The sequence below is a fragment of the Prionailurus viverrinus genome, chromosome E1, assembly GCF_022837055.1.
Source record: "Prionailurus viverrinus isolate Anna chromosome E1, UM_Priviv_1.0, whole genome shotgun sequence".
NCBI lineage: Eukaryota > Metazoa > Chordata > Mammalia > Carnivora > Felidae > Prionailurus > Prionailurus viverrinus.
Window position 1 is genome coordinate 6,006,628 of NC_062574.1, and position 23,095 is coordinate 6,029,722.

General features: G+C 46.0%; 2 protein-coding genes across 2 annotated transcripts in view; one reads left to right on the forward strand and one right to left on the reverse strand.

The window, feature by feature from the left end:
• DNAH9 (dynein axonemal heavy chain 9) overlaps positions 1–14,913 on the forward strand; it is a 330,380-nt gene extending 315,467 nt beyond the window's left edge. The window contains exons 68-69 of the mRNA XM_047832566.1: positions 9,412–9,801; positions 14,603–14,913. Coding sequence (XP_047688522.1) covers positions 9,412–9,801; positions 14,603–14,830 — 618 coding nt within the window. The 3' untranslated portion in view covers positions 14,831–14,913. The remainder of the gene's footprint in view (positions 1–9,411; positions 9,802–14,602) is intronic.
• Positions 14,914–16,898: 1,985 nt separating this feature from the next.
• Positions 16,899–23,095, reverse strand: part of ZNF18 (zinc finger protein 18) — a 29,525-nt gene continuing 23,328 nt past the window's right edge. The window contains exon 7 of the mRNA XM_047832567.1: positions 16,899–18,205. Coding sequence (XP_047688523.1) covers positions 17,427–18,205 — 779 coding nt within the window. The 3' untranslated portion in view covers positions 16,899–17,426. The remainder of the gene's footprint in view (positions 18,206–23,095) is intronic.

Consider the following 23,095-nt stretch of genomic DNA (forward strand, 5'->3'; position numbering starts at 1 on the left):
CTTTTACAATCAACACTTAAATAATCCAAATTAAAAATGGGCAGGTGCCTGGGTGGCTCAGTCAGTTAAGATTAAATACCCGACTCAATTTCAGCTCAGGTCATGATCTTGCAGTTTATGGGGTAGAGCCCCATGTTGGGCTCTGTACCGTCAGCATGAAACCTACTTGGGATTCTCTCTCTCCCTCCTCCAATCACACGTGCACATTCTCTCTCTTGTTCTCTCAAAAATAAATAAAACCTCCAAAAAATTGGCCAGAAGACATAAACAGACATTTCTCCACAAAAGACACACAGATGGCCAAAAGACATATGAAAAGATGCTCAACATCACTTGTCATCAGAGAAATGCAAATCAAACCACAATGAGATATCACCTCCTATCTACCAGAATGGCTAAAATTCAAAACACAAGAAACAACAAGTGTTGGCGAGGGCGTGGAGAAAAAGGAACCCTCGCGTACTGCTGGTGGGAATGCAAATTGGTGCAGCCACTGTGGAAAGCAGTGTGGGGGTTCCTCAAGAAGTTCAAACCAGAGTTACCCTATGATCCAGTGATCTCACTACTCGGTATTTACCCAAAGAATATGAGAGCACTCATTTGAAAAGATATGTGCTCCCCTATGTTTATTGCAGCACTATTTACAATAGCCAATTGATGGACCAACCCAAGTGTCCATTGACAGATGAGTGGATAAAGAGGATGTAGTGTGTGTGTGTGTGTGTGTGTGTTTGTGTGTGTACATACACATATACACAATGGAATATTGCTCAGCCATAAAAAAGAATGAAATCTTGCCGTTTGCAACAACATGGATGATCTAGAGAGTATAATGCTAAGCGAAATAAATCAGAGAAAGACAAATACGATATGATTTCACTCATATGTGATATTTCAGGAACAAAGAAAAAAGAAACCAACGAAAGAAAAGACCCTTAACTATAGAGAACACACTGACGGTCACCAGAGGGAAGGGGGTGGGGGGATGGGGTCCCTCTAAAGTGATGGGGATAAGAGAACATTTATCAAGATGAGCACTGAGTAATGTACAGAATTGTTGAGTCACTATGTTGGACACCGGAGACTAACATAACACTGTGCATTAACTACACTGGAATGAAAATAAAAGGAAAAATTTTCCATGAAAAAGTAAAAATAAATAAATACCATATTTCAATGATATAAGACAAAAAACATATAAAATATCCTATTAATTTGTATATTAACTACATATTAAAATATTTGACATTTTACCTATATTGAGTTAAATGAAATATATTATGAAAATTGAGTTCATCTGAGTCTTTTTAACTTTTTTTTTGTGGCTATGAGAAAATTTTAAATTACACACACCGCCCACATTTGCGGCTTGTGTGATACTGCGTTTGGGCGGTGCCCTGTCTGGTGGAGCCGTGACCAGCCTAGACGCTGGGTAGGGCTGGGAATTGCTTCTGATTATTCAAATGTTTTTTTAAATATAGATGTTTTTTAAGTTAATTTATTTATTGTGTGAGAGAGCAAGCAGGGGAGGGGCAGAGAGAGAGAGAGAAGCCCAAGCAGGCTCCGCACTGTCAGTGCACAGAGCCCGATGCGGGGCTCGATCTCAAACTGTGAGATCACGACCTGAGCCGAAATCAAGAGTCAGACGCTCAACCGACTGAGCCACCCAGGCGTCCCTGATTATGCAAATGTGTGAGGACGTCAGACTTTTTTCCCTAGGCTTTCGGTGACTAGTGGACAAGACCTGTTTCTAAATATGTGAACGATGCTCACACTGAAGTCCACCTTGCTGACTTGGACAGCTACTCGGTTCTTTGTGCCACTGTGTGCTGACTGCATGTGCAGGTCTGACGGGGGGCCTCGCTTTGGCCCTTCAACGACTTCCGATCACCACTCACCGGGCAGCCGATGTGGCCCTCGTGCCTCCGGTCTTCCATCAGAAGACCCAGCTAGACGGGCTGCTGTCTCCCTCAGTCGGGAAGCCAGATGGGAAGGGACGCAGGCCCATATCGCTCCTGCTTCCCACCCCCCGGCCCCCGCCCCCCGCCCATCTCCTCACCTCCTGTGTTTCATACAAATGAAAGCTGGTTGCAGAGACCACTTTCCTAGGGAAGGAAAAGCAGACAGGAACGGGCCACCAGGACAGGGTGCATCCTGTAGCCCCTCGAGAAGGAGTCCATGTTTTCTCTGTAAGCTGTCTTCTTGTTGACTCTTGACCTGTTAGCAAGTGAGTACAGATATCAATCAGGGTCACACAGGGTGCAGGCGGGAGGAACTTGAGGAAATTGGGCTTGAACAAATGTAAAAAAAGGTTTCCGTATGACAGTATAGCTTGAGTCCTTAAGAAGGGCCCACTTACCCAGAGCTTGGCCACAGAAATTTGCTGTCTGACTCACCCCAGCCTCCACCAATCTGTCAACACCTTAGGAAACTGATGTTTTCTTTTTCTTTAAAAAAAATTTTGTTTAATGTCTATTTTTGAGAGAGAGAGAGAGAAAGCACATGGGAAGGGCAGAGTGGAAGACACAGAATCCAAAGCAGGCTCCAGGCTCCGAGCTGTCAGCACACGGCCTGACATGGGGCTTGAACTCACAAACCGTAACATCATAACCTGAGCCGAAATCAGACACTTAACCGGCTGAGCCACCCAGGTGCCCTGGAAACTGATGTTTTCTCAACAGCTTTCCGGACGTGCTATCCTAGATTATATATTTCCTCTTCTCCTAAGAAAAGGACACAAGTTACATTGAGTGAATTTGGGGCAAGGTTCTCCCTTTACTTCTCAGCTCCTGCTATGAACGTGAGTCATATCTACTTCAGCTCAAGGTCGTGGGAATACTGACTTCAGAAACCTAACTGCAAGGTGAATGGTTTCCTCTTTTCCTAAATTGTTCTTCGCTCTCAAACTGGCACCACCTCAGAGACAGTACATTCTCTAAGGCTCTGTCACTTGCACATTCAATTAGCAAATGCAAAACCATCGTCAGAATGAATTAACACCATATTACAAGCAGATGTGAGAAACTTTTAAGAAAGCCAAGTTACGCATTTTATGTTCCTCTATCAAAACGATTCCAGATTTCCAAATGGTGTTAAAAATTAAGTATTGCATTTTTTTTTATCATAAGAGTTTATTTCTTTAGAGCAGTTTTAGGTTCACAGAAGAATTAAGAGGAAGGTACAGAGCTTTCCCACATACCCCCTGCCCCCGCACGCAGCCTGCCTCGCTAGCCGCATCTCCCACCAGAGTCGTCCATTTGTCACAACTGAGGAGCCCACACTGACTCATCACAATCACCCACAGCCTGTAGTGTAGTCTACACTGGGGCTCACTGTTGGTGCTGTACATCCCAGGCGTTTGGACAAACGCATAATGACATAACTGTGATATGAGACAGAAAGGGAAGAAGAAACGCAGTCCCTTCATTGTGCAAGCTTACGACGTGCACGCGGTTTCTAGGCTACAGTTCAGGAAAGAGCTCCGCAGTTGTGCTGCACCGAGACATGCAGAGCAGAGCTCGTGGAGGCCACGGTGGTGGAGTCTGCAGGCCAGAGTGCCTATGGCAGGGAGCTGCCCAGACAAAGAGTCTCAGACATCTGCAGAGAGATCCCCCGACACTCTGCTGGCTGATGCTCTCTCTGCACATGAGTGAGAAAACTCTACCCAAGCTGGGAAGGAACCATGACAAAGGAGCAGAAAGAATTCTTGGAGCTCATGCAGAGCTGGGAATAGTTTGCGTTCCCACCAGCTGGAGCAGAAAGCAAGACAAAAACATGAGGCATCAGGGAGGATTCTCAGAAGGGTAGCAACTCAGCACTGGGCTGAACTGGACCCAGACTAAGACTGAAAGCTGGTCTGCACTCCCCCCGCAACAAAGCTGAAATGCAAGCCTCCAACAGATCCACTGATTTCAAGTAAATTAACTGCAGGCCACAAAAAATTATTTCCAGTACTATTTAAAGGAATACAGTGAAATCCAGCCCTCAAAACTGTAAAATTCATAGTGTCTGACATAAACTGATTACAGGCATGTAAAGAAGCAGGAATATCTGATCCATATCCAGGAGAAAAGCAGATCAGTTGAAATGGAGCCAGAAATGGCAGGGATGATGGAATTCACAGGCAAGGAGGTTAAGAGCCAATTGTAAGTTTGCTCCGTATGCTGAAGAAGACAGAGGAAAGTAAGAGCGTGATGAAGTACAAATAGAAGATAAAAAATGAAATTGACAGGGATGTAAAATACAGTAGCTGAATGAAACATGCACTTTGGAAGATTTGCAACTGATGAAAACATAGCAAAAGAAACTATCCGAAGTGAAGGAAAAAGAAAAAATACGTTAAAAAAGTAAACAGCACAACAGTGACCTATGGTCTCATGGTCTAACATACAATAATTGGGGTCTCAGAGGACAGAGGTAAAGGGGAGAATCAGACAAAAAAAAGTGCTTGAAGAAATGAGAGCCACAGTTTTGCAAATTTGGTGAAAACTGCAAACCCACAGGCACAAGAAACTCAACAAGCCCCATGAAGAATATACCCAATGAAAACTCTGTAGAGGTAACTCATAATGAAGTTGAGGAAACCCAAGGGTAAAGCAGACGGGCTGAGGGGCAGGAGCAGGGGTGAAGTATATGCAAAGGAGCAAAGAGAAAAATGACAGCAGACTTCTCATAGGGAGCTATGCAAGCCAGAGACAGTGGAGAGAGATCCTTAAAGGACTAGAGGAAAAGAAAATGATAAACCCAGAACTCTTTGACCAGCCAAAAACAAAGCAAAAATTCTTCACAAAAGAAAGCTAAATACAGGCATGCTTCATTTTGTTGCATTTCACTCTACTGAGCCTTGCAGGTAATGCATTTTTTACAAATAGAGGTTTTGTGGCAGCCTCGCATTGAGCAAGTCTGTAGGTGTCATTTTAACAACAACATTTGCTCACTTCATTTCTCTGTGTCACATTTTGGTCATTCTCACAATATTTCAAACTTTTTCAGTATTATATTTGTTATGGTGATCAGTGATTTTTGATATTATAAATGTAATTGCTCTGGAGTGCATAGACCATGCCCATTTAAAACAGCAAACTTGGGATGCCTGCGTGGCTCAGTCAGTTAAGTGTCTGACTTTGGCTCAGGTCATGATCTTGTGGTTCGTGGGTTCAAGCCCTGCGTTGGGCTCTGTGCTGACAGCTCAGAGCCTGGAGCCTGTTTCGGATTCTGTGCTCCCTGCTCCTCTCTCTGCTCCTCCCCAATCGCTCTCTGTCTCTCTCAAAAATAAACATTGAAAGAAATTATTTAAAAAAATAAAACAATAAAACAGCAAACTCAATTGATCATTGTTTATGTGTTCTGACTGCTCCAGCGACTGGCCATTCCTCTGTCTCTCTCCCTCTCCATTGGCCCCCTATTCCCTGAGACACAACAATATTGAAATTAGGACAGTTAATAACCCCACAATGGCTTCTAAGTGTTCAAGTGAAGGGAAGAGTCACACGTCTCTCACTTGAAACCAAAAGCTGCGGGTGATTAAGCTTACCAAGGAAGGCATGTCAAAAGACAAGACAAGACATAAAGCTAGGCCTTTTGCACCAAACGGTTAGCTAAGTTGTGAATGCAAAGGAAAAGTTCTGGAAGGAAATGCAAAGGGCCACTCTGGGGAACACACAAATAATAATAAAGTACAACAGCCTTAATGCTGATGTGGAGAACGTTTTAGTGGTCTAGATTGATGCCCAAACTAGCCACGACATTCCCCTAAGCAAAACCCTCATCTAGAGCAAGACCCTAACTCCCTTCAATTCCACAAGGGCTGGGGCGCCTGGGTGGCGCAGCCGGTTAAGCGTCCGACTTCAGCCAGGTCACGATCTCGCGGTCCGTGAGTTCGAGCCCCGCGTCAGGCTCTGGGCTGATGGCTCAGAGCCTGGAGCCTGTTTCCGATTCTGTATCTCCCTCTCTCTCTGCCCCTCCCCCGTTCATGTTCTGTCTCTCTCTGTCCCAAAAAAATAAATAAAAACGTTGAAAAAAAAAAAAAAGAAAAAAAATTCCACAAGGGCTGGGAGAGGTGAGGAAGCTGCAGAAAAATCTGAAGCTAGCAGGGGTTGGTTCTGGAGGTTTAAGGAAAGAAGCCATCTCTGTAACGTCAAAATGCCAGATGAAGCCACAAGTACTGATATAGAATCTGCAGCAAGTTATCCAGAAGATCAAGCTGAGATAATTCATGAAGGTGGACACACTAAGCAACAGGCTTTCAGTGCAGACAAACAATTTTCTATTGGAAGGGGACGCCGTCTAGGACTTCCATAGCTAGAGAGAAGTCAAAGCCTGGCTTCAAAGCTTCAAAGGACAGGCTGACTCTCTTGTTAGGTGCTACTGCAGCTGATGATTTAAGTTGAAGCCAGTGCTCATTCACCACTCCCAGAATCCTAGGGCCCTTCAGAATGATGCTAACTCTACTCCACCTGGGCTCTGCCCGTGTGGAACAACAGAGCCTGGATGACAGCACATCTGTTTACGACACGGTTTACAGAATATTTTCACTAAATAAGAAAGCAGAGTGGGAATACTTCCCAACAAATTTTATGAGGCCATAAAGTACTATGAGAAAAACCAAAGATACCATGAGAAAAGAAAATGAGCCTGGGTGGCTCAGTCGGTTGAGCATCCGGCTTCGGCTCAGGTCATGATCTCACGGTCCGTGCGTTCGAGCCGGCATTGGGCTCTGTGACGACAGCTCGGAGCCTGGAGCCTGCTTGGGATACTGTGTCTCCCTCTCTCTCTGCCCCTCCCCCCCACTCTCACTCTGTCTCAAAAATAAATAAACATTAAAAAATTTTAAAAAAGAAAAGAAAAAGAAAAAATGGGGAACAAATATTACTCATAAACCCAAATACAAAAATCCTTTGCAAGATGTTGGTAAATGAAATCATACAACATAAGAAAAGGATAACACATCGTGGACACATGGGGTTCATCCCAGGACTGCAAGGCTGGCTTTAATGCTGAAAATTCAATCAATGGAGGTCACCGTACAAATGCACTACATAAGAAAACCACGTAATCATCTTCATAAAGGAAAAAAAAAGCATCTGACAAAATTTAACAGTGAATCTTGATTTAAATTATCAGAAGACTAAGAAAAGAGACTTTCCTCAACAGAATAAAGGACATCTAAGGAAAACTTATCGCTCTTAATGTTGGAAGATGATTTTTTTCCCTCTAAGTTTGGAAGGAAGCAAGGATGTGTGCCCTTATCACTTCTATTCTCGTTGGAATGAAGGTCTTAGATAGTATGATAAGGCAAGAAAAAGTTGCACAGATGGGGGTCTCATAAAAGAGAGGGTTTGATCATTTACTTTTTCCCTTTGCACTAAATTTACTTTTGAGACTTAATGCTATTTTATTAAATAACCAGCTGCTTTTTGGCAAACCTTACTAATACCTAAATTATCAGCTACGATAACAATGAATTTTCACAGAATTGAGGGCATGAGGAAGACACTCTGTCTCAGAACCTTGACTTTGGCTCAAATGTATGAGGAGTATTTTGTAGCCTCTTTTCAGAAGTGTCCTCTGAAGTAAAGAGTCCAGGAAAAAGAACAATGTTTTTTTGTTTCAACTTATGTTCGTGTCAGAAGACCCTTGGGGAAATCTACCAGAAGGAACTTTTGTTCCCTGATTTGGGTGTGTTTAGAAGCAATAAACCTGGATGGTAGACATGGGACGCTCATACCTCCCGTCGGACCCGGGGGGTGGCCTCGGAACCCTCGACCACAGTCTTCTTTGGTGAGCCACCCCTGTGAGGCTGAGCAGACACCTGGAAGGAAATCTGTTTTCTGTCGCTGGAATATGATCTGTTTACTTGAGGGAAAAGCATCCATGATTTGGGCTGTACTCATTCGGGCTGGCCTACCTGGCACTGGGCTGATTGGGATGTTTAGTTCTTATATAAAATATGAAGGTATTTATATCTGAAAATAGCCCAGCCACTCGACTCCAGGGCAGAGAGAGTAACGGCTACAGTCTCTCTGTTAAGTTCATGAAGAAGTTCAGGGGTCAGAGGGCTAGTTTCTAGCTGTCACTTAGGACCCGAAATATGTTCACCTTTAAGGGAGGCATATTTAACTTTTCTTTTTTAACAGTTCCAGGAGTTAAATGGTCATAGAGTTACATGGTCCAGTCTCCCATCCCACAGGCAAGGGGACTCGGGGCGCAGGGAGGCCCGTGTGACATTTTAACGGTCTGCACTTAGGGTGAGCCAAGCTGTCTCAGTCCACACAGACTTCTATAATTGAATTACCAGACTGGGTGGCTTATAAACAACAGAAATCGACTTCTCCCAGTTCTAGAGGCACCAGCAGATCTGGTGTCTAGGGAGGGGCCGACTTCCTGGTTCACAGCCAGCCATCTTTTTTCTGTGTCCTCACAAGACATAAGGGGCGAGGGGGCTCTTTGGGGTCTTATAATAAGGGCGCTAATCCCAATCATGAGGGCCCCACCTCATGACCCAGGCGCCTTCCAGAGGCCCCACCTCCTAATACCATCACACTGGGGGTTAGCATTTCAACACGGAAATTTGGGTGTCGGTGGGTAGGGCACAAACATTCAGCCCATAATGCGAGCCTTGTCGTGTACCCTAACCCCTGTGCAGAAACCACTACAATAGAGATGGGGTCTTCAAGAAATTTGGAGGAGCGCCGGGTGGCTCAGTCAGCTAAGCATCTGACTCTCGATTTCGGCTCAGATCATGATCTCGTGGTTCATGAGTTTGAGCCCCGCATCAGGCTCTGTGCTGACAGTGTGGAGCCTGCTTGGGATTCTGTCTCCTGTCTCCTTCTCCCTCTCTCTCTCTCTCTCTCTCTCTCTCTCTGCCCCTTCCCTGCTCGCTCACTCTCTCTCAAAATAAATAAACATTTAAAAAAAAAAAAAAAAAAGGAAAGAAATTGCTGGAGATCCGTGTCATAACCAAAGTTACAAAATCAAACCTAATGATGGTTTTCGGTTTTCGACGTAACCTTTCATCTAGCAGTTGGAGGTGGGTTCCTTCAAGTTGACTGTGTATCTCCTACCTTGACTCTGGGGGAGATCCTCGATTTGGGGGGGACACAGATCGTCCAGCCTCGGGCCTCTCGTGCTTCTGAGCTGCGAGGCCCGCTGCAAAGGCGGGAGGAGAGCCAGCACCCAGGCTTTAGGGTAGGGAACCCACAGGTGGTCTGAGATCCGCAGTGGACGTCGACTGCTGTCAGTACATAGGTGTGGACTCACACACCTTGCAAACCAAGTATTAGGGACAGTCATGGCCACCACTGTTGGACTCATCTGTCTGCCTGTAGGCCATGAGCCAGCGGTCCCTACAGCCGGTTGTCTCCAGGGACTTCCTGCCCCCTCACTCTGTCCCCTCCTGCCCCTCGTCTACAGGGGGAGCTGACCATGACCAGCGACATGGAGAACTTACAGAACGCCCTGTACCTAGACACGGTGCCAGAGCCCTGGGCCAGGCGAGCCTACCCCTCCACGGCAGGCCTGGGAGCCTGGTTTGTGGACCTCCTCGACCGAATCAAAGAGTTGGAGGCCTGGATAGGAGACTTCGCCATGCCTGCCACGGTGTGGCTGACGGGCTTCTTCAACCCCCAGTCCTTCCTGACCGCCATCATGCAGTCCACGGCCCGCAAGAACGAGTGGCCACTGGACCAGATGGCCCTGCAGTGTGACGTGACAAAGAAGAACAGGGAGGACTTCAGGAGCGCCCCTCGGGAGGGGGCCTACATCCATGGCCTCTTTATGGAAGGCGCTCGCTGGGACGTACAGGTAAATCTTGGGGTGGGACACCCTCTGTGGGCTGATTCAATTACACCTTGCCTCCATAGAGGGTGATTGTGCAAAGGGGATGCCCTGGACCTTCTGACCTGGGTGGCCTTTCCTTGAGGCTCTCAAGGCACTCTCATGCAGCCAGGGACGGTGCGGAGAGCACAGGCTTTGCGCCGATTAAAAGCAAGGGCTCTGGAACCAAACTGGCCGGATCTGAATCCCAGCACTACCGTCCGTTAACTCTGGGACCTTGGGACGTGGTTCTACCTCTCCAAATCTCAGTTTCCTCAAGTGTGAAAGGGGAAAATAAGAGCTTCTGCAAAGATGAGTTCATATGCGGGGACACCTGGAATTGTGCCCGGCCCACAGAGAATGCTCCAGAAGTGTGAGAGTCGCTAACTCTCGAGCTATCCCTGATGCTGGCTGCCCGCCCTGGGGATGTCATTTCACCTTCCAGGGCCACTTTCCTCATCCACGAGCTCTAGAAGGACAGGAATCCCTTCTGCCTTTTGCACTGCCCCCATCTCCAAAGGGAGCCCCGTAGATACTATTTCAACGTGACATTCTGAAAGGGTTCCTCACTGGAGCCTAATAAAGATTTGAGTCACCCTAAGATTGGCTGGGATAAATGACACGGGCAAGGATGGATACCTCCAGAACAAGTTCACGTTTGTGATAACACATGATCTGGAAGAAGTGCTTAGTCACACAAGTGCTTGGCAAGTGCCACTTAGCTATTCCTAGCTGTTAGTACAGAGTTAATGGGGAAAAACAGTCAGGTGATCTAAACTATAGGGACACCTGGGTGGCTCAGTCGGTTGAGCGTCCGACTTCCGCTCAGGTTCACGATCTCACGGTTCGTGAGTTCGAGCCCCGCATCAGGCTCTGTGCTGACAGCTCAGAGCCTGGAGCCTGTTTCAGATTCTGTGTCTCCCTCTCTCTCTGCCCCTCCCCTACTCGTGCTCTGTCTCTCTCTGTCTCAGAAGTAAACATTAAAAAAATGAACAGTGGAACAAATACTAGGCTAACTACAAATACTAGGCTAACTAGGCTACCGCTTAAAAGGAAAAGCTGGAGAATGAGATGACCTCCAACTCATCCTTGGAAACCTAGAGGGCCATGCCCATGGGCAGGGCTGTGCACAGGCTCAAGAAAGCCCTGAGAAGTCTGTAAGCTCACTTCTGGCTGACCCTGAGGCTCTGTGCAAGCAGGAAGTGAAGACTAAGGTAGAGTTTTCAACTGCCTGGCTGAGCCCTGGAGGCATGCGCAACACATGCACAGAGCCCTGGGGCAGAACCTGTGAGACTCACTGGATCCAGGCGTCTAAGAAACCTCTGTCCAACTATGTGCTGACCACCAAGCTAACTAAGCAGGCTACTTCAGGAGCCTTAGGTGTCAAAGACAGACTATAGAGAGTCAGTTCAGAAAACTCATTCAACAAACAATAACAAACTCTATGGAGGGAGCCTGACTTTTGGAGTTGCCACAATGTATTATTTAAAATATTCAAGTTTTCGGGTCGCCTGGGTGGCTCCGTTGGTTAAGTGTCCGGCTTCGGCTCGGGTCATGATCTCACAGTTCGTGGGTTCGAGCCCCACATGGGGCTCTGTGCTGACAGCTCAGAGCCTGGAGCCTGCTTTGGATTCTGCGTCTCCCTCTCTCTCTCTACCCTCTCCCACTTGTACTTTCTCTCTCAAAAATAAGTAAACATTAAAAAGTAAATTAAAAATTAAATTAAAAAATTAAAATTAAATAGAGGAATTCAACAGAAGATTTGAGTAGACAAGAATGGCCAAACTTGGAAATGTATCACTTGAGATTATCCAAGCTGAGAAGCAGAAAAAAAGAACAAAATAAATGAACAGTTTAGAAACCTGAGGAATACTCAAGCATACAAACATCTACATAGTAGCGGTCCCAAAAGGAGAAGAGAGAGAGAAATAGCCAGAAAGAATATTTGAAGCAATAATGGCCACTTTCCAGATTTGATTAAAAAAAAAAAAAAAAAGAAAAGATTAATCTACACATCCAGGAATCTCAACAAAATCTAAATAGGATAAACTTAGAAATCCATACGCAGACATGTTATAAGGTAAAGAAAGAGCCTTGAAAGCAATCCATCACTTCCAAGGGGTCCTCCATTGGATGAACAGATGATTTCTCTTAAGAAACCATGAAGTCAGAAGACAGTAGAATGGAAGTCATAGTGCCGACAGAAAGACTGTCAGCCAAAAATTCCATATCCAGTAACACTATCTTTCAAAAATGAAGGAGAAATTAAGACATTCCCAAGTTTAAAGAGAGAGAGAGAATTCACCACTAGCAGACCAGACCTATAAGAAATACTTAAGGGAGGGGCGCCTGGGTGGCTCAGTCGGTTAAAGCGTCCGACTCTTGATTTCGGCTCAGGTCATGATCTCATGGTCATGGGATCAAGCCCTACATCAGGCTCCGCAATGAGTGTTGAGCCTGCTTAAGATGCTCTCTCTCTCCCTCTGCCCCTCTCCCCTGCTTACTCTGTCTCTCTCAAATAAAAAAAAAATTTTTGAATAAAAAAAAAAAGAAAAAGAAATACTTAAGGGAGTCCTTCAGAATGAAATGAGTTATAAGACAGTAACTCAAGTCCACATGAAGAAACAGAACACCAGCAAAGGTAATTATGTCTGTAAATATATAAGAAAATATAAATGGATTTTTGTTTGTAACTTTTATTTCCTTCCTGATTTAACGGACAATTGCAGGAAGCAATAACTCTAAACCTGCTGATAAGCAGAAAGATGTAATTTGTATCATGAAAACAGCACAAGGTCTTAAGCAGAGGAAGGGGAAGGAAAGGAACATATAGAGGAATAAAGTTTTTGTCCACTACTGAAATTAAGTTGGTATTCACTGAAGTTGATGTTTATACACTGAAGTTCATTGTAATCCCTAGGGAAATCACTAAGAAAATAATTTTTTTTATATAGTAAAAGAAATAACAAGGGAATTAAAATGGTACACTGAAATAGATCTATTTAACACAAAAGAAGGCAACAATGGAGAAACCAAGGAACAATAAAGACCCAAGACATAGAAAACAAAGAGTCAAATGGCAGATGTAAACCTTATCAGTAATTACATTAAATATAAATAAATTAAACACTATAATCAAAAGGCAGAGAATGGCAGAATTTTTTTTTTAATGATACAAGTATATGCTGTCTACGCGAGATACACTTTAGATTCAAAGACACAAATAGGTTAAAAGTTAAGAGATGGAAACAAATATGCCATTCATATAGAGAATTCAACCATAATCACTGGAGGCACCAATACCCCACTACTCATGGTGGCTGCCCATGGTTGGTTTCTTGAGGGGGGGAGAAGGGGTGATGAAAATGTTCTGGAATTACAAAGTGATGACTGTACATTAAAAAACACTGACTTGTACATTTTAAAAGGGTTGGTTCTGAGGTACGTGAGGAAAAAAGAAAGGTTCTACCCCTTCTCCCACTCCCTGCCATAAACACTCAGTTGTTGATGTTAAGGGAGTGCCTACTGTTTCCCTAAGATCTGTTACTCATCATGCCTCATGCCAGCCTCTAACAGAACTGAAAAGGCACGTCCTCCCCTTTAAATGCATTTCATGGAGGGGCGCCTGGGTGGCTCAGTCGGTTAAGCATCCAACTTCAGCTCAGGTCATGATCTCAAGGTCTGTGAGTTCGAGCCCTGCATTAGGCTCTGTGCTAATGGCTCAGAGCCTGGAGCCTGCTTCAGACTCTGTGTCTCCCTCTCTCTCTGCCCCTCCCCTGCTTGCTCTCTGTCTCTCTCTCTCTGTCTGACCCTCTCTCTCAAAAACAGTAAACATTAAAAAAAATTTTAAAATCAAACATTTCATGGAAAATGAGCCAAGCTCTATCCATAGTAGAAGGGGATCCAAGTCACCAGGGCAACTGCGAGGTATCTGTGAATCGCTCTGTATCAACATTTCCCACAGTAAGTTCCATAAAACACTAGTGCCATAGGAAATAAATAGATTGAAAAGAAAAGAGTCCTGTGGTCAAATAAGTTTGGGAAGCACCAGGTTAAATAAAGTCCACCCCTTTTCTTTACTGCTGGGACTTCCTGTCTTCAGTGTATGGTAAGCACCTTTTCCCAAGCTTATTTGATACAGGAATGCTTTTGGTCCTCAGAACATTTCTCAGGACTAGGGAAAAAAAAAAAAAAAAAAGTAAATAAAAATAAACAGCCCCACATCACTCTATTGATTCATCTCAGAAAACCACAGAGGCCCCAACTAGAAAGCTCCAGAAGTTAGGTCCCTATCACATGAGTAAAGATAGAACACAGCTCCGCTCAAGAAGTCAAAATGCTCTAGAGGGTGGAGGAGGTCCCATATGAAGCTGAAAAAGACATAACCCAACCCTTAAAATCTAAAGCATTTGCTGGCACGAACTGTGTCTTCCTCGTCTTTCAAAGCCCTAGCACCTTCTATGATGACCATCTGGCAAATAGTTGCATTCGATATGCTTATGAAGTGAATGGATGAGGAAATAAAAATAGAGGCTCAAGTCACAAAGGGATTAATCTGTATATGATACATAACAACTTCTAGAACTCTCCTTCAGAAAGTGATTTAGGCTAGAAAACAGCAGAAATCGGTTTCCCGCATCTCACCTGCCGTCCCATCGTGGGTTAACAGTTCATAAGGCAGCCAGGCCTTCCCAGTGTCTCAGCTGCTGGGCCTTCTGACAGGAGGCTGGCTGGCTGGCTGCACTCTGTGTCTGATCTAAGGTGGCTCCTTTCATGTTCTTGTCCCCAGGCAGGGGTCATTACGGAGGCGAAGCTGAAGGACCTGACACCCCCCATGCCCGTGATGTTCATCAAGGCCATTCCTGCAGATAAACAGGACAGCCGCAGCGTCTATCCTTGTCCCGTGTACAAGACTTGCCAGCGGGGACCCACCTATGTGTGGACTTTCAACCTGAAGACCAAGGAGAAGGCATCTAAGTGGGTTCTTGCTGGAGTCGCTTTGCTTCTCCAGATTTAGCCACTGAGAACACAAGGCTGGGCTGGAGGCTGCCCAGAGGGACAAGGCGGGGAGGGGTGACACAGACGCATAGATAAGAAATCGCATGTACTTGGGGCACCTGGCTGGCTCAGTCGGTTAAGCATCTGACTTCGGCTCAGGTCATGATCTCACGGTTTGTGAGTTCGAGCCCTGCTGACAGTTCAAAGCCCGGAGCCTGCTTCGGAGTCTGTGTCTCCCTCTCTCTGCTCCTCCCCTGCTCGTCCTGTCTCTCTCTCCCTCTCTCTCAAAGATAAACAAACATTAAAAAAAAAAAAAAAAATCACATGTACTCACAATTCTGTAGAATGCTTGTAGGGACCCCGGAGAGATGTGCCTACAATTGCGGCGACAGCTGGACGAATTCGGGTCCAGGAACGAGCAGGGGAAGCATTTCACAACACTGCACCGTTCCCAATAAAGTGATTTATTCTTCGACTGTGTCTGGTCCCAGCTTTGTGAGCAGGCAGAGTCATAAATGATCCTGGAGAGACCAAGAGAAACGAACCACAAACACCTGAGCCCTGATGTAGTTACACGGCACAGTACCCAGTGCTCCGCTCCCAGCTACTCCATAGACCAGCAGCTGTCAGCATCGCCCCGGGGTCAGAGGCTGCATTGTGACCAGTTACTCTGGATCAGGGATCGCCAAATTTTTTCTAGAAAGGGCCACTCGGGAAATGGTCTATGCTTTGCAGGGCATTTTTCTCTGCTGCAATGACTCAACCCAGAACATAAATAAATGGGTGTGGCTGGGCTCCAATAAAACCATATTTACAAAAACAGATGCTGGGCCACATTTTGCCGATCAGTGATCTAAAGGACAGAGGAAGTACACATAGGACATGTATCCCTTATTAACTCACACATGCATTCAGTAAGTTAAACACTTACCGTGTGCTGAGAACACAACCGTGAATGAGATAGGTTGTTTCCCAGTATCTCTATCATCCATCAGATCATTTCAGAGGGACCCACGGAGAAACCCTGTGCCTGCAGCTTTTTAGCCTAGAAGTTTTCTAGATTTTTCTCTAACACATTTTCGCTGGAATCCCAAAGAGCTCCACTGTTTTAAAGAGCTCTTATAGGAAGGTCTGTTTGCTAAGAAGAGTCCAGGAGGGCCCAGTATTCCTTCTGGAATCATTACCACCACCACCCCCATATCCTTGATGAATTAGGATTTACAACAGGGGCCCTTAAACTTGAGCTGGCATCCGAGTTCCCCTGGAGGGCTGGTTAATCTCTCTCAAAAATAAACATTAAAAAAAAAAAAACCTGAAACATAAAATCCCACCACCCTACAAATCTCTGCTGTACCGAATACAAAATCGAACGCTGGTTCCTCCATGATTTTCCTGCTTTCTGCCCTGTGGTTCCTGCACTTCCTAATGAGGGGCCTTCCCCCTCACCTTCATGCGACAAGGGGGTTAAAAATCCCTCTGGAATCCAAGAAATCCAACTTGAGTTTCAATCTGCCGGTTCGTGCCTACAGATCACTGCCCTCCTTCCTGGTCCTCACCAGCAGCAGTAAACTCGGAGCAGGCAAGAGGAGGACGAAGACGGAAGGAAGGTGAAACTCCCACACTATGAGAGCAGGACACTGGGGGGGGGGGGGGGGGGGGGGGCACGTGACTTCGAAGAGGGGACAAGTGGGCAGGTTAGATGTATGTGTCACACCCCTAGACAGAACGGACATTACATCACTACTAATGACTTCTTCCTAATATCTACTGACAAAATGGGGTAATAAAGGCAATTTTAAAGCACAGAACACTCTGGAAAATTGATAGCCAGGAGAAAGAGGGGCAGGTTGAGGCAGGTGAGCAAGCGGGAGATGAGCTCAGAAGAGACAAAGAATGCCCGGCGCTAACCCAGCTCTCACACCTGGGCACCAGGTTAGCGATTTCCTCTCGCTCTTCCGCTGACGGATACACCTGGTAAGTCTGTACGGGATGGTCAGGTGCTCAACTACCGTTCAGGGTGATTCCATGAGAAAATGCGCCTTGAGTTACGCTTAGAACACAGGGGACACTTCAGACACAAAGAAAGATACGGGGTAACTCTAAGAAGTTTATTTAGAACGAGAGACAGTTGAGGTTAATTTTGCACCCGTCTGGCAAGGAACACACGTGAGCTCACTGGCCCTCTCTGCTGCCCTTCCTGTGACAGAGGGCCTGCTCCCGAACCCCCCTCCTAAACCGCTGATCCCAGGCCCTTCCCATGAGCCGCCATGAGCTGCCATGCAGCCAATCCAGTTGAGCTCTCTCCAGACGGCACTTGTAGAATAGAACAGGATCTCCAAGTGAACCTTTTTCCCCAAGGGATCCACCGCAAGAGACGAGCTGACGGAGAAAGACCACTCTGTCTCCCGACGCAGAGGCAAGAAATGAAACCCACACGAAACCCAACCCAGAGGCCAACGTGTCCTCCCAGTCCAAAGCCGTGCCCTGGTGACTCTCCTCTCGAATCCATAAAATAACAGAGAGAACAGGGCTGGCCTTTAAGCGATGCGATGTCTCCAGATGGAAGGAAGTATTTTTAAATGGCCCAGAGATAGAAATGGGCTCAGGGAGCTTGGCTACTGAAAGGGCTTCTTTCCTAAGTGGGATCTTTGATGTTTATCAAGGCTCGAGCTCCAGCTGAAACTCTTCCCGCAGCGGGGACACTTGTACGGTTTCTCTCCTGTGTGCACTCTCTGATGCCTGTTAAAGTTTGACCTCTGAATAAAACTCTTCTCGCAGATGGGACATTTGTAGGGCTTCTCTCCCGTGTGGATCTTCTCGTGGTGACGCAGTCCCGAGAAGTCGCTGAAGCCTTTGCCACAGTGGCCACATTTACAGGGCTTCTCCCCCGTGTGGATTCTCTGGTGCTTCACGAAGTCTGAACTCCGCAGAAAGGCTTTTTTGCAGGTGGGGCACTGGAAGTATGTCTCTCCAGTGTGAGTTCTCTGGTGGAAAACAAGCTGAGAATTCCTGTAAAAGCTTTTCCCGCACTCCCTGCAGGTGGGGAGTTTTTGGGCCATGGGGGCCCTCGGCTGCCCCTTCGGGGAGGCGTCTCTCTTCTCCTCCAGCCACAGCAGGGACAGGTCTTCTGGACGGGGACTGGCCACATGCTGTTTCCCAGAATTCCTCTCTTGAGGAGAGAGCTGGCCCACCGGCCCCTCACCCTGCAGGTCTCCCGGGGCCTCGGGGCGACTGTCCACTTCTCCAAAGCATCTCGGTGCATCCTCACCGAAGAGGCCGCTCAAGGAGGCCTGGGAAGGCGCCTCCCCTGAGGCGTGGCAGGAGACGTCGGAAGGCTCCTGGCCCCTGCAATTTTCCAAATTCAGGTTCTCTTTGTCATTCTCTTGCCTGTCTCCTGGAAGAAGAAAGAAGATTTGAAATCGTTCCATCAATGCTGTGCCCTGTTTTCTAACCCCTACGTCAAGAAAAAGGTCCTCGGAAAACATGAATTCTCCTTATCAAGAAGGAGTCAGTGAGTGAGGAAGGAAGACACCATCCGGCCTGGGCGACCGGACACTCACTGCACTCGTGCTGGGGTCCGGGCTCAGTGTCCAGCTCCAGAGCCGAGAACCTCACAGGGCAGACGGAGCGCACAGAGGGCTCTGCTGACCGCCCCTGCCCCCCATAAACGAGCGGCATGCATTTCTTAAGGCCCAGGAAAAACAAGTATATTATGTAAGGGCGTTACTTGGCAAAACGATTTGTTTTTATCTGATTACATCTAAAGCACTAAAAGCAATTTGGAGAGAAAAACATAAAGAAGAAAAGCAAATCGACCTCAATCACACCATCCAGAGGTAGCAACCATGATTATGTATTTCCTTCTGATCTTTGTTTAGTCTTTACCTATGTATGTATGTGTGCTTTTGGGGGGGGCGGGGTGGGGAGGACTCACGGTTTGTGAGTTCGAGCTCCGTGTCGGGCTCTGTGCTGACAGCTTGGAGCCTGGAGCCTGTTCCGGATTCTGTCTCCCTTTCTCTCTGCCCCGCCCCTGCTCACACTCTGTCTCTGTCTCTCTCAAAAATAGACGTTAAAAAAAAAAATTTTTTTTTTTAATTTTCTTTTGGTCATACCTTAAGTTTTTGGTTGCTACCACTAAATGATACGTATAGTAAAGATTTTTATTCTGGTGGTAGAATATGTTTTCCAACTTTTATACGTTATTTCTGTAGACCTAAAGAAGCTATTCACCTTTCTCATTCCTGCATCAGTGCCTTCAAATTATCTGCTAGAGCCCCAGGAATCTGCTAAAGAGTTAGATCTGACTTAATTCACAAAGTCTTAGGACACACCCCTCTCAGATGACAAAGGCACTTTCTCTGGTCTTTAAAGTGACAAAGGTACTTTCTCTTGTCTTTAAAGGAGCCGTTATGAATATCATTTGAAAGCTGAATAATGATCTATTGTAGAGACGTCACCATGAACACATAATAGCAAACACATGATTTACTGAAGGATTTTCCTACTCTGGAAACCAAGGCTATTTGTTGTGGGTTTGCTACTATAAATAACACTGTGCTTTTTCTTCATACGTTTTTGCCCACATTTCTGACCATTTTGGGTTCCCTGCAGGGTTATTACCATGTCAGCAGGCGCCAACACTGATGCTGAGGCTCCTGACACTGGCTGGCGAATCAATCTCCAGGACTGTGCCACCCCCCAGTATGACCAGCTGGGCTAAGCAAAGGACAGTGTTCGGGCCTTAAGTACTGAGTATTTCTAAAATATTGGCCTTCTCTGAGGGGCGCCTGGGTGGCTCAGTTGGTTAAGCATCCGACTTTGGCTCAGGTCATGATCCCATGGTTCATGGGTTCGAGCCCCGTGTCAGGCTCTGTGCTGACAGCTCGGAGCCTGAAGCCTGCTTCGGATTCTGTCTCCCTCTCTCTCTGCCCTTCCCCTGCTCACTGTCTGTCTGTCTCTCAGAAATAAATGTTTAAAAAAAAATTTTTTTTTTTTAAATATTGGCCTTTGAAACCAGTGAAAACATAGTTTATCACTGTTATAAATTTTAACACCTTTGTTATTAAAGGATGAATTTTTTCACATTTAAGACCTACGTTTCGTAAAGACTGCTGTCCATTCTTTCATTGAGAAAGTCATTTTTTTTTTCTTATTATCCTACATTAACTCTCACCATGTTAAGAAAAATAATCATTGAGGGGTGCCTAGGTGGCTCAGGCTATTGAGCTCGGGTCTATTGAGCTTCATCTCGGGTCACGATCTCGCAGTTTGTGAGCTGGAGCCCCGCATAGGGCTCTCTGCTGTCAGCATGGAGCCCGACTCAGATCCTCTGTCCCCTGACTCTCTCTGCCCCTCCCCTACTTGTGCTCTCTCTCTCAAAAATATACAGAAAGAAAGAAAGAAAGAAAGAGAATAAAAGAGAGAAAGAAAGAAAAAGAGAAAGAAAGGAAAGAAAGATAATCATTTATCTGTCATTTTCATGAACAATGTTTTTCACCAATACCTGAATTTTGTTTGTGGCCATTTATGTATATGTGTAAGTTGTGGGGGGTTTCTTAATTTTAAGTATACTCAAGTCTATTTTTTTTTTCTAACATTTATTTTTGAGAGAGAGCACAAGTGCAACCGGGGCAGAGAGAGAGAGGACACAGAATCTGAAGCAGGCTCCAGGCTCCGAGCTGTCACAGCACAGAGCCCGACGCAGGGCTCGAACCCATGAACTGTGAGACCATGTCCCGAGGTGAAGTCGGACGCTCAACCGACTGAGCCACCCAGGCGCCCCAGTGTACTCAAGTCTATTCATCTTTTCCCTAATGGTTTTCCTCCATGGCTTTTATACTGATAAAACCTTCCCCGCCCAGACAGTGAGTCAAACAGTCACCCGGTTCCTTCCTTATTATTATGTTCCTATTTTATCTTTTTCATCTATTTCCAACTTATTTTGGTGTATGACATTCATCACATTTAAACCGATGCCTCTTCCCAAAGAATGCTGTTCATGGAAGAACACCTCATCCACAGACCCGCGTGGCCTCTTCCTCTGTCTCACATCAAATTCTTGCCCAGGGGCGCCTGGGTGGCTCAGTCGGTTGAGCGTCCGACTTCGGCTCAGGTAACGATCTCACGGTCTGTGAGTTCGAGCCCCGCGTTGGGCTCTGTGCTGACAGCTCGGAGCCCGGAGCCTGCTTTGGATTCTGTGTCTCCCTCTCTCTCTGCCCCTCCCCCACTCATGCTCTGTCTCTGTCAAAAATAAACATTAAAAAAAATTCAAAAGAATTCTTGCCTGATGAGCCTCTCTTCCAAGGCTCCCTCTTCTGTTCTGCTGGCCTGTGTGTCTACTTCTATATCCATATCCCAGCATTTTACTGATTTTACCTTTCTAAAATGACAGACTTTTTTTTTTTTAAATAGGCTCCACGCCCCACATGGGGCTCGAACTCATGACCCTGAGATCAGGTGGCGTGCTTGACCAACTGGGCCAGCCAGACTAAAACAACAGACTCGTAATGTTTACAGATCTAGTGTCGATGAACAATTCTTCTTTCAAGACTCTTTAGTAACTTTGCAGTATCACAGATAACTACTTAAGAATCCTTTTCCCAAATAATTTTTTTTTTAAACCCCTTGGGGTTTTGATCAGAGATGAGGACGTGGCTTTTTGAGGTGTATTCCCCTGCTGGCCTGCTTTAACCATGCACTATTCTTCCGTATGGTCAAACACACAGCATGCATGCTCTCTCCTGAGACTTCTGCCCCTTGGTGTGAGCCCAGATCTGGCGAACTGGCTGCTTTTGGGTCTTTGAATCCTTTCTGATCCTGTTAATTGTTTCCACACTAGTCCAGGGCTCACCCCGGCACAGCTGGGCTCCTGCATCGACTTTCCACGGGGTTCCCCTGCTCCCAGCATGCCCTTCCAGTCTGCCCTGCCCATGGCCACTTCCCTGGTCTCTCTCCCCACATTTCCTCTCTGTCAAGAGCAGACATTGCCATGTCTTAGCCCTACGAGGGCCGGCTGGCTGTGTAGACTCCCCATAGTCTCATTCAAGGTAAGAGCTAATGCAACCATGTCACCAGGAGGAATGAAGGAGGAAAAAAAAAAAAAAAGAATGAGTGGAGATAGGTGAACCATGTATCACAAATAAAATCCCACTACAAGGACGCATACGGGAAATCCCTTGTACCTTCCACTCAACTTTGCTGTGAATCTGAAAGTGCTCTAAAAATATCTATTAAAACAAAAATCGTACTGCAACAACACTCTCAAGGAGTGTTTTCAAACTTTTTGATCTGCTACCAACAGTAAGAAATATGTTTAGGGGCGCCTGGGTGGCTCAGTCGGTTAAGCATCCGACTTCGGCTCAGGTCATGATCTCATGGTCCGTGAGTTCGAGCCCCGCGTCAGGCTCTGTGCTGACAGCTCAGAGCCTGGAGCCTGCTTCGGATTCTGTGTCTCCCTCTCTCTCGGACCCTCCCCCGTTCATGCTCTATCTCTCTCTGTCTCAAAAATAAATAATAAAACATTTCAAAAAATTTAAAAAAAAGAAATATGTTTATATTGGGGCGCCTGGGTGGCTCAGTCAGTTAAGCATCCAACTTCGGATCAGGTCATGAGTCACAGTTTGTGGGTTCGAGCCCCACACCGGGCTCTGTACTGACAGCTCGGAGCCTGGAGCCTGTTTCTGAGTCTGTGTCTCCCTCTCTCTCTGCCCCTCCCCTGTTCGTGCTCTGTCTCTCTCTCTCTCTCTCTCTCTCTCCCTCTCAAAAATAAACAAACATTAACAAGGATTTTTAAATTAAAAAAAAGAAGTATGTTTATATTGAAATATGGAACATACACACATACTTAGAGCAAATATTTCCTAAAATATTACCCACCCTGATATTTTCTGATATTCTCCATTCAATCTTATCACTGCATTTTTTTTAAATTCTGGATACAACCCGCAACATGATTTCACACTACACTGATTGGTCAGGAAATGCAGTTTGAGAAACCCTGCTCCAAAGGAATCCTTGTGAGAACAGTATTAGGATAAACATATTGGTTAAAATTAAAATCGTACATTTCACATGAAGCTTGCTGTCTCTTAGTGTGTTAGTTGGCAAAGGGAAATAGTTGGATCCCACTGGAAAGGATCACTTTCCATACACTTCTCATCTCTGGTCCTTTTCTTCCTCCACAGTTCTGGGATCTTCTGTACATGGCGAAGTGTATGTTGGGGGGGGGGGGGCCGGGGGTGCGGGTACGTGCGGACACGAGGCGTTACACCCGCAACGCTTTAAA